This window comes from Apostichopus japonicus, chromosome 7 (assembly GCF_037975245.1).
Source record: "Apostichopus japonicus isolate 1M-3 chromosome 7, ASM3797524v1, whole genome shotgun sequence".
Taxonomy (NCBI): domain Eukaryota; kingdom Metazoa; phylum Echinodermata; class Holothuroidea; order Aspidochirotida; family Stichopodidae; genus Apostichopus; species Apostichopus japonicus.
In genome coordinates, this window is record NC_092567.1 from 15,029,332 (window position 1) to 15,042,186 (window position 12,855).

Sequence of the window (12,855 nt, forward strand, 5' to 3'; positions counted from 1 at the left end):
TCTGGGTAAAAGTTCTTGATTTCGTTATGAGTTGATAAGCCAATTGAGCCGTAAAAAAAATAGACAAGGCAGGTTGTTAAACAGGAAGCGTTTTTCATCTATATACGGTTGTCTGGATAACAGAAGAAAAGCTGTTTTGTGACGAAATAAGGACAACGTTGGACAGTTAAAACATTTTTCAATGAGTACGTCGTCTATGCTATGCATTGGAGTAAAATAATTTTTGCTATTGGAAAAAAACAAGCTGTTTATTCAAGATCAGACAAATTTACAAACAAACAAATATTTTAATGGAAATTATTTTTCCTCCATTTTTTGGCCTTTTTTTTGGAAATAACTGTGACAGGAATAACAAGATAACTTTTCTTTCTTGGATTGATAACCTAATCGTTTTGAAGTTTTCATTTTACTCCTTTTTTTACGGACGGAACACAATACCATTGTTATTGGGTATAACAGTGATTAAAATGGTCGAATCTGGTTGAAATATTCATATAGAAATTTATAAACATAGACGGACAGAAGTTGAAGTTTATCGTAAAACGAAAGCACATTACTATTACATCGTGTCATACAGCTTCCCTCTGATAGCCAATAAATATGGCGAATGTTCACGCATTTTTCGTCACCTTATGTGCCAGTGCGGGAGAAATTTGCAGCCAAATTACTGTCAACTTCGAACATTATTTTTGATGTTGTTGATTAGATATTTTGGTCAAATTATATTAGAGATTCCACATACTTTCGTTTCGAAAAAAAGGATAAACAATTTGAAGCTAAATATTGAACACAATTTTATAAATTAATTCATGTAGTAAGAATTTAAGAAACTGTGTAAGGACGTTGTGTGTGGGTCTTCGTTTTAACGTTTTTGACGTTGTTATACTATTAGTCCAACCGGCTTGTTTTGAGGAAGACAAAATATCATGGATGCTTAGAAGTGTTTTTTGTTATGACGGTTCAAGAGAACATTAAGAGAGCTGGGAATACTAAATGGTTAACGTGACTGCGATATTTGTAAGAAGACTTGGTTTAAAGCAACCGTAGATATGAATGTGCCACTAGATGTCGTCCCGGAGGAAGAAAATGATGACGATAACGCCTCCATTTTGTCAGAGCAGCCTGCAGTGCTGGCGGAGAACACCACCGCACCGCCTATAAGTCACAATAAAATTCGCATTAACGTAGGAGGCATGCGACACGAGACGTACAAATCTACCCTTCAGAATATACCAGATACTCGACTCTCTTGGCTGGCGTCTGCATCGACCACTAATAACGCTGCCTTTGATCCGGTCGCTAAAGAGTTCTTTTTCGATCGGCATCCGATCATATTTAACGGCATCTTGAATTATTACAGAACTGGGAGACTCCATGCTCCAACTGACGTTTGTGGACCGGCTTTCGAAGAAGAGTTACAGTTTTGGGGGATCGACGAGAAGCAGATAGAACCTTGCTGTTGGTCAAACTATACGAAACACCGAGATGCACAAGAGACTCTGGCGAAGCTACAGGGTGACGCCGTCGATCCAAGCGACGACGAGGCAAATGACGACGTCGCTAAACTATTCGGCATCGAGGAAGAAGCTAGGCATACGAACGTTAATTGGTACGGAAAATGGCGACCGCGGATATGGACCATGTTAGAGGAACCGTACTCGTCAAGAGCCGCGAAGGTGAGAATATATATTATATTTTCTATCTATTTGGCACGAATCTACGTTCACTTGTAGGGTGAATGTATCAGAGGGGTATTCCACGGCATCGAATAGCGTACCTTCGGCAAAGCTGCTGCATACATGCAGTACGGCACATCTTTGATGTACTGTGTGTGATCTGTACAACACTCTTCTTTATTCGAAAATTATGAACGTACAAGTAGGAGTAGCCAAATAGTATTGGGAACTTCCTGCCTATGTGTTTCCCTCCTTCCTTCTCCCCTCCTCCCTCCTCCCTCCTCCCTCCTCCCTCCTCCCTCCCCCCTCCCCCCTCCCCCCTCCCTCCTCCCTCCTCCCTCCTCCCTCCTCCCTCCTCCCTCCTCCCTCCTCCCTCCTCCCTCCTCCCTCCTCCCTCCTCCCTCCTCCCTCCTCCCTCCTCCCTCCTCCCTCCTCCCTCCTCCCTCCTCCCTCCTCCCTCCTCCCTCCTCCCTCCTCCCTCCTCCCTCCTCCCTCCTCCCTCCTCCCTCCTCCCTCCTCCCTCCTCCCTCCTCCCTCCTCCCTCCTCCCTCCTCCCTCCTCCCTCCTCCCTCCTCCCTCCTCCCTCCTCCCTCCTCCCTCCTCCCTCCTCCCTCCTCCCTCCTCCCTCTACACCAGTACTTTAAAACCTCAAGAGTCCATATTGCGACCCTGGCCATCCCACCTCCCTTCCTCCTCCTGACCTTCACTTTATTACATCCTCGTAGGACTTTATCTGGCACCCATGCCTACTTGCATAACTGTCTTTACATGACCGGCTAAAGGATTTTATAGACCGCTGAAGGAGGGGACGCGGGCCCTGGGTTTAGTGGAAAACAACCCCCCATGCATGCAGGGGGTCACGTTCCAGAAGGAAAATAAAATAAAACAGAGTTAATAATTAATTTTGGATTTTTGTGTGAGATTGGAAAAGAGCCTCCCCACCACCACCACAAAAAAAGATAAAAGAATAATAAAAACACCCACATACACTTAAACGACACTCGAAGAATCAGAGCCTTCGATTGATATTTTTAGTTTATTTTCATATATATTATTCAATACATTTTCGTTTCAAAATGTTCTCACTGTGTACCTTGTTTTGAAAAAAGTTATGTTTGAAGCTTAAATATTTCAGTGAGAGGATTAACGAAACTAAAACAGGGATGTGTTACCCTAAAGGGGTTGAGTGAAGTAAGTTATATATCTTAAGCAAGGCTACTTAATCGATCATCCAGAATCCGAAAACAAACTTGCAAACATTAAATGGAACAAAAAAATGCCGACACTTTGCATAGGCTATGACGTCAAAGGATTATGAAGCAAGAACGATAAGATCGTCGCTTCGTTATTACTGCAGTCATCATTTAATTATTCATATTTCGAGCTTTAATTTTCTTTTAATTATTAAATAAGATTATTTGTTCTTATGCCGAATGATAAAAAAACTAATATTTATGCAATTGTTACCGTATTCTCATAAACTATGTATAAAGATGGTTTATCCATAGAAAAATTTGCTGCAGTTGAATATACATTTGTCATTCCCATATTATATTTTCAAATAGCTTTTACGGGGTATGATTGTTTAGGTAGGCACGGAGGCGGGACGGGGAGGGGCTGGAAAAACAGCTACCCCTGCTACCCTTACTCCCCCCCCCCCAGCCAACCCCTCTATAGAAAATATTGACCCAGTTACATCACAGTTCCAACTTTAAACTTACAACCAGCGACACAACCACGTCTACTTCTTAGGGGCGGGGAAGGGGGGGGGGGCTGGGGGACTCAGCTCTCCCTCCACTGCACCGCCCTTTACTAACACATATAATATTACAACAACAAAACACCGTTTGTAATGTACATAAATACATTCATGTATCTGCGGTACGACCACAGCAATTGCAAATTCGTCCACATTATTTCAAAAGGTGCACAATATTGCGCTATTTCGAATATAAGCTCCCTCCATTTGACAAAAAGAAATTACACATTGGATCCCTCCCCTGGAAGACTTAATATCTTAGCCTCTCCCCCTACCCCACCCCAAGTACCTTCCTACAAAATTAAAATATGAGCCATGTATTTCAAGTTCCCGACGACAATCTTTACATCTTTGTTTAATCCCACACGCCTCAGTTGACGCCTGAAGTGTCACGTGACTTCTCGATGGTCGCTAGCGTTAATTAAATGGCGTTTTCCCCCGCTCAACTGCATTCTCTATAGTATCAAGAAAGGGACTTATTGATTTTAATTGTGTAGTAACGTACAGATCAGCTATTTACCAAGAAGAGAAGAATGTGTAAACGAAGGACAAAATATGTGTTTCTCGGAGAATTTAATTAGTGATGATACTAATACAGACTTGACATTTATGCATAGTTATATAGAATATCAATATATATGTAAACGGCCATGCATGGAGCGGCAACGAAGTTAATGCAAGGAGCCGTTCAAATTTGTCGAAAGAAATATATAGTTTGAAACCTGTTTTTATGTATTATGTATAAATTATTAGGTCGATAGTAGATATTAGCTGAACGTATCATGATAAATGCTGCATATGTAGACATTATCATGTAATGCGTGTTCGTAAACGGGGACACACGCAACTTCTACGAAAAGTAGAGAACATTATTGAAAACCATGGAATTGTTCTATTCATACGCTAAATGTTGCTTGACGATTGACTGATAGGATGTGGACAAGCGTTAGATACATGTGACGTCACATATACAGTGTATGACGTCAACGAGAGAAAACGTGACGTCGCAGGTTGATATCTTTTCAATGGAAAGCGATGTCAATTGTGTCTGCGGTGTGATGTTCATTATCGTGACTATTATAAAATACATGTATTTACTTATTTCGAGAATAATGACCAATCATTTTCGCTCACGTACACCGGCCGTTGTGGGATCAATACAATGATACGTGTATACGTGTACATAATATATGGAATAAACGGCCTACATTATATGCCACTGCTGTGGTCGTACAAACTACCACAAGTAAAGACTGAAATTTCTCATTTAGAACTAGGAAGTGCAAAATATCAATAACTCGTGGGATGGGTACAAACTTCCAGGTTCACAAGCGTCGATTGGAACTGGGGGGGGGGGACATCTTCCCCACTTTTTGTACTGATCGACAATAAAGTGCACTGCGGCTGCCCCTATTGGTATTTAATGGCCTTTTTTATGGTCTTTTGGCTATTCGGGCGTCCCACACAGATAAACGAAGCAGCGCATGCCAAGCAACTGATCATTTTCTTATTTGTTTCATATTTATCGTCGATTTTTTAACATGAAATGTCAAACTTTCAAATAAAAACCGAAAGATAAAAAAAAAAACAATAGAAGGGAATTTCAGAGAACCAAGTAGAAAGTCATTTACTTTCGACGAATCGTTGTTGGCGAATGTACAAAAAAAAACCAAACATGGAACGCCAATTATGCAGCCTGCTTATTTTATTTATTTCCTATGTTTGAACATGTTTGGAAGTGCATTGGTAAAATAAACTTAGTACAACCAAATTGATTGAGCAGTTGGTATTCAGTGAGTTAATGAGACAACAAAAATGTAACGTTATGAGACAAATTTCGCCTCATTTTTCTTAATATTAACTACACTACGAGTTAATACTCTAATAAGTTATATATATTTAAAACCTTCCGTTTTCTTTGTATACAACTTGTGATGTTAGGCAGGCACTTTCTAAAACTCGTTGGAGCATTTGAAGTTGAAATATTCATGTTATCATGAAAAACGAAAAAGGGTTTCGTTGCGTGTGAGTCTGGGATGTGTGCATTTAATCGAATAATTGTTCATTTATTACCAAACACGCCCGTCTTTTAGCCATTTTAATCATCCATCAAACAGATGTAAACCCCCACATTCCTTCGTAAAATAAACACCTTTTAAACTTAAAATCACTCTTTCAAAGCGTTTAATGCTCAAATTACGTTTTCTTTCGACATGTTTTTGTGGTTTTTGTAGTAAAACGTTCTCGTTACATCTTCAAATATTTAGTGTGTAGCACAGCAGTGGGAATTTAACCAGCTGTCGCTCGCTTTTAGTGGTTCATTAATCTTTTGACTCGAATGCCTAAAGAGCCCCGTTGCTACTCGAATGCCTAAAGAGCCCCGTTGCTATGCTTGACGTATCAATGACGTCACTTTTTTTCCCCTCTTGTTTATATTTTTAAAGTTTACTGTTCTCGGAAATGTGTGTTTTCTGTTCATAAATTACCCCATCTCTTACATGAGGTGAGAAATGTTTCTCCATGATAGATTGTCGTCACAAATGCTGATGTAGAAAATATTTAAAACTTAATAAAAAAAATTGACTTTTATTGGTTGATTTGACTGAAAAAAGATACCATTCCAGGGAAGTTACGAAGTCATCGACCTCGCTTGGTTATATTATATTTTATTTATTATTCATATATTTTATTATATATTTTATTATATATATTATATATTTTATTATATATATTATATATTTCATTATATATTACATATTTTATGATATTATTATATATTTTATTATATATTTTAATATATATTTTTTAATCCTATCTCATTGTGTCGTAACGTATCGTATCATATCATAACAAGTGTGAACGCCTTTATATCCAACATTTTCAACAGTTTGCTTTGAGATGGAATTTTCCACTGCATGCAACTCATTTTCTCTGAATTGAATATGCATCATTATACTATATATATGCAAATGACGTCATGCTGACCAAATGATATCTTTTCTATTTATAAAATACAGATATTCGCTATTACGTCACTAGTTTTCGTCATGATGTCAATAACCGCCTTTTGCATGGAGACAGCCGATCCTTTCCAAACCAATCATACCAACCCCGATACCGGAGAGATTATTACAGAACCGCTTCCCTTTCTTTTCGCCATAGAGGGCGTTTGTGTCGCCTTCTTTACCTTGGAACTCATCGTACGATTCGCCTTCTGCCCAGATAAATGCCGGTTTTTCATCACCATGGAGACTATTATAGACATTGTCGCCTGCGTGCCATTTTACGTCGATGCCATTAAAAAGTTATCTGGCAACGACAGTACCGCCGGAAATGACTTCTTGAGTTTCTTGCGGATTGTGAGAGTCTTTCGAATCTTTAAACTTGCTCGTCATCTGAGTGGCTTACAGGTCTTGGTTCATACGCTGAGAGCGAGTGCCAAGGAACTATTACTTTTGATCATTTTTATGGGTCTCGGTGTCCTTATATCCTCCAGTCTCGTCTATTATGCAGAGCGGTGGGCTTCACAACCGGACGACAGGAACGATTTTGACAATATACCGGTTGGATTCTGGTGGGCGGTTGTTACCATGACCACGGTTGGTTACGGTGATCGCGTACCAAGAACGTGGTTGGGTATGATCGTCGGCGCAATTACAGCCATCATCGGTGTATTGACACTAGCGCTTCCTGTTCCCGTCATAGTGAATAATTTTGCCTTGTATTATACGCATGCGCAGGCGAGACAGAAATTACCGAAGAAGAGAAAACGCGTTTTGGTCGGAGCAGCAGACGCCCTTAAGACCCAATCAGCTCAGTTTATGTCTTCGAGCATCAGTGGGTACTCGACGCAGTCCACAAACGAAGGGGACAATACAAGTATACACAGCGATGAACTGCCTTTACGCACAGGTTAGTTAAACATGAGCAATATGGAACGCCAAAACCGACAAAAATGCAGAAACAAATTATGTAAACCTAAGTCATTATGTGAATACAAAGTTATCGCCACATTATGACCAAGAACAATTTAAGTCCTTATGTGGCACTAATAGCACCTCCACATAATGACCAAGAACATTTAATTATCATGCGATTCTAACACTGCCACATAATCGTTAGTCCTTATGTGGCGATTCGAGTATCCACATAAGGACCAACGAACCGCGTTAGCCCATATGTATCGATATGAGAGTATCCACATAATGACCAACGAACTGCGTTAGTCCTTATGTGGCGACATGCGAAATCCCCACATAAAGACTTGTGAATATTGTCGGTATTGGCGGTCGTTATGTTTCTGCATTTTTGTCGCTTTTGGCGTTCCATAGAGCAATAATGGAATTGTTGCAAAATAGTTTGATAAATGCCGATAGTTCATAGTCAGGAGAACCGATCAACTTCTAGTGTATGTACAGTTGTACAGCGTGAACGCATACGCACGGTGAATGAAATGGTGAATATGCTTGGTCGAGCAAGTAGTGATAACAAATTTGTAAGTTACATTATACATCAGTATCCTCTCTGCTCCACACCTTGTTAGTTCCTTCGTCTATCCTCACCCCTCACCCTTAATACCCTTTCTTGTGTCTACACTCTCCCCACGGGCCACGGGCCCTCCCCAACACACATGTACACTTTAATGAAGATTACATTACAACTGTTTTGAAACGTTTTTTTCCAATAGAACCCATTGTGTGTCGTTCGTGGGTGCAGTGAGTTGTTAGCAACTCCCTAGTGGGAGATTCCACGGTTCAAAATATGAACCTGTTGCATTTTAAGAAAAGTCACAAAAGATGAGACCCTGGTCACACACAAACACACACGCACACAAAGCATTGATAAGCTGACAGCCCCACTGCGAACATGTAAAGATCAGCCATGTTACATGTCTAGGGCAATATCCCGATTCCTTTTCTATACGTAATATTGAACCAAAAAGCTAATAAGATGCTCAGTGGTTGTAGGGGAGGGAGATGGCGGGAACAAGAGGGAGGGGGGGGGGGTAAGAATTTCTACTTTACTATATTTTATTAGTTAAAATTTCCAAGCCACATCTTCATTGTGAGACAAATGATTAATAACTGTTAATGATGAACGAGAAACTAGGAACAGCCCCCCTCCCCACCCCTCATTCACAAAACCAAAATATCACATCAAGAAAGGAAGCATAGAAGATGTACACACGTAGTACTGTGAACACTATTGATTGAACTTTTCGGCTTCCCTGCAGTCAAAAATGTATGTCAATAATAATATGATATAAATACAATATATACATAAATTATTAAAGAACAGGTTTGTCCTTTTTGGAACTCATCAGGCGAAGGTAGGAATCGAACCCCATACCTTCGTGTTACAGACCTAAGTCCGTTCTACTACTTCTGAAGCCACCATGATTCTACTGATGAGAATATGAATGATGGGCTTTCTATTACTATCAATGAGAGTGTATTACGCACGTGTTACGATTGTGTAGGTGCACCCAGGTGCTTTTGAATCTTACAATGTGCACAGGATAACCACTTTATATATAAATAATAGTCTATATATATATATATATATATATATATATATATATATATATATATATATATATATATATATATATATATATATATATATATATATATATATATATTTATATATATATGTATATATATATATATATATATATAATATATGTACAAAAATAATATTTTCATATACATTTGAATATTTATACTTATATATATATGACAAGTTCAAAAGGATATGATCATTCGCAAAGCTCTATATATATATTCACACACCAAACGATATATATACTTATAATGAAACGATAGCGTTGTAATACCAAGAGTCAATTGATTTTTTCTCACTTATAGAGATATCGTATATTTTAATTAGTTCCTATTCAGACATTGAAAGGAGACCCCTTGAACGTATGGCACTCCGTTATACTTTAGACTGTTCAATTGTACACAAAAAAATACGACTCGACATGAAGGAATAAGACCTCGGTGTCCGTGATGTGGAAGAGACACGCTTATATAATTGGGTTAATGTTAATTAGTTTTCGTAGTACAACATTTTCTGAAGACACTCATTATTGTTATCGTCGACACAACAGTTAGGATTAATAATAATAAATAATAATAATAATAATATTAAAAAAGATATAACGTAGCGTATGACGATAAAAGTGTATTTTTAACCTCGGTCACAATGAGGTTAACTGATAACGCGTCAATATTGCACACCGCCTACATCATGAAATGATGGATTATAATGTCGCCCTCTGTTGTCGGGTACTTCATGGCACGCCAGTGATACCTTTTTATAATAAATTGTTCAATTTGTCTTGCACACGTTTACATAGGCCTATCATTTATTTGTGTATTAACTTCCGGCGTCGAATGTATAGGATAGAAGCGTTTAATCGAAATTTATATGAGATATTTGTCGAATGGTTGTGATAAAGAATGTTGAAAAGGATCTGATTATGTCTCTATAAGATTGAATCCACTCATCAATTTTAGTTCATTTGTAGTTTTTTAATTAACATCTTTTATACAATAAAAAAATATTTAAAAAGAATTAAATCATAAATGGTGACCCATGAAAATCGTTCTACATACGACATGACTCGAACCAAATTTAGAAGGATTGTACTTTTAAAAAGGTCATCCGTATTGGCCCTATATTTTGTTTTCTAAAAAGCCTCTAAAAGTACTTTTCGTGAAGTTCTGACCTTTTGCAAATTAATTTCCAGACACTGTGTGCGGCAAAATATTTTGGACGGAGTCTTAAAGGGATATTCCGGTGGCTAAAATTGATTGCCTAACAAACATTTTGAACCTTTCTGCATCGTTATATCAAATTTCTATTCTCATAGCACTTTAAGTGACGAATATATGATTTCTTTCCCCCTTTAATTTGGTGATATTTTGCAACAGCAAACAGTTAATGATGCTATCATATATTCTAATATCATATATTATGCTATAATATATTATGCTATAATATATTATGCTATCATATATTATGCTATAATATATTATGCTATCATATATTATGCTATCATATATTATGCTATCACATACTTATGCTATCATATATTATGCTATCATATATTATGCTATCATATATTATGCTATCACATACTTATGCTATCATATATTATGCTATCATATATTATGCTATCACATACTTATGCTATCATATATTATGCTATCATATATTATGCTATCATATATTCTAATATCATATATTATGCTATCATATATTATGCTATAATATATTATGCTATAATATATTATGCTATCATATATTATGCTATCATATATTATGCTACAATATATTATGCTATCATATATTATGCTATCATATATTATGCTATCATATACTTATGCTATCATATATTTTGCAACAGTTAACGATGTTATCATAGCAATGGAGTTGTGAAAGGTTTTTATTTTGCTATATAATATTTAAATTATTTATCCATGCACAGAGGAGTATAATATTTGTATGTATGTAAATACTAAAGATGGACACGTCGTATGTACTCTTTCATTCAAACTATCCAGCTGGTTTCCGTGCGGGACCCAGACGACCGAGATGTATTGTGCTCGATAGTAACATACCATTATGTTTACCTCTTTGTAAATATCTGATTGCATTCAATCAGTATGAATATCGAAAAAAAGTATTTGGTGATTACTGTTTTTCTTCTTTGTTTATTATACTTTAAAGCAGAGGAAAAACTTATCTATGAATATTTCTGCTTCATCTATAATTTTTTTTTGTATATATATTTTTTTTAATATTTCAGTATCTGGAAGCGTCCATAGATCAGGGGCCAGTGTCGCTCCGTTAACAGCAACAGGGGAAAAGACCGATATAACGGTAACATTTACAGATGAATCTCAAGATGAATCTACGATACTTGTGAAATCACCAAGTCCCGACCGATCTCACACGCTATCTGACACTTCGTCGAGTCAGGTGTGTAACCGAAGACAGAGTAAACGACAAAGTTTGGCGGTTACCCGGCGTGATAGTATTCGGCCGAATGGAGTCGCCCACTCGGGAAGACGAGAAAGTGGAGCTAATCGACGGGACAGCTCATTTTCTAATGGGGTGAAAGGTAAGGGACACCAGTGGCGGCGTTTGTTCGCTTCCATTCGTAAGAAATGATATTACAATTTTGAAAGACAGTTCTGCATGATTTTAGTAAAGACTATTAATGTATTTATGGATTTTTTGTATGGATTTTAGATCCTCCTGCAAGCAGGAGCTCGCAAAGAAGCCATCATTGGCTTATCAAAGACGCAAACTGACCGAAGTCTGTCTATTAGATTCATATTTTAACGTCCATGATTATGAATTGTCAATTAATCAACAACTCTGTAACTGGACGGTATACATTTATCTTGGAGTGACTCGAACAGGGGACCTTATGATTGGAAGGCACCGGCTTTAACCACTGAGCTAACACTGAGCTACACACTCCTAACACTCCTTATACCTTAATAGGAATGGCGGGGGTCGGGGAGGGGGGTCGGGCTGAGAGAACCAGATCCTACAAACTTTGACAACGTCTCTTTAAATATCAAATTGACTAAAGCGAATACTTTTTTAGTTCAAGATGTGTTCGTTAAAATGTATATTCCTATAAATATAGTATCGCCTTTCCCCCCTCTGTGCTTTACAACTGGCTTAAAGTCTTTTCTTTTGACAGTTGACCTTTGACATTTGCTGAAATTCTTCATTGAATTCACACGGAAGAAAGTCGTCCATCAAATGTATATTTTTAAATTTAATTTAATCTGATATTTGTCCCTATTTTGGGTTACAGGTCGAAGCAGATCTAACGGTGTCAGACAGGCCCAGTCACGAAGACGCTCTATGATGCCTACCATGCCAGAGGTCGATGACGTCATGGCGGAATTTTAGCACGTCATACTGACGTCATCTAAACTTATGACACCATGATATCCACTCTTTGAGCAGGATTCGTTTGGAATGTTTTGTTTTAACCTTCAACGTCTATGTTGAATATTTTGATACCACAAACTTTCGGTATATATATATATATATATATATATATATATATATATATATATACATATATATATATATATATATATATATATATATATATATATATATATATATATATATATATATATATATACAGAACTAGTATTGTTCGATACAGGTGACAAACGCCTACAGTGGAATTACGATCTTCCTTACCGGTTTCGAACCTCTGGACATACAATCAGCGTCCATAGCCTAGTGGTTAGGGTGTCCGCGTACAGAGCGGGAGGCCCGTGGTTCGAATCCCGGTGGAGGCTGAAAGTTTTTTCACTGTTCTTGATTTTCCAACTCATTACGATTTTCATTTATATATATATATATATATATATATAT

The 12,855-nt window shown here is 37.6% G+C and overlaps 1 protein-coding gene across 1 annotated transcript; it reads left to right on the forward strand.

Annotated features, from left to right (window-relative positions):
- Positions 1–907: 907 nt before the first annotated feature.
- Positions 908–12,508, forward strand: LOC139970148 (potassium voltage-gated channel protein Shaw-like). Its single transcript, XM_071975790.1, has 4 exons — positions 908–1,676; positions 6,453–7,347; positions 11,252–11,566; positions 12,278–12,508. The coding sequence occupies exons 1-4, from the start codon at positions 1,050–1,052 to the stop codon at positions 12,373–12,375; spliced, it is 1,935 nt and encodes a 644-aa protein (XP_071831891.1). The 5' UTR covers positions 908–1,049; the 3' UTR covers positions 12,376–12,508.
- The last annotated feature ends 347 nt before the right edge of the window (positions 12,509–12,855 follow it).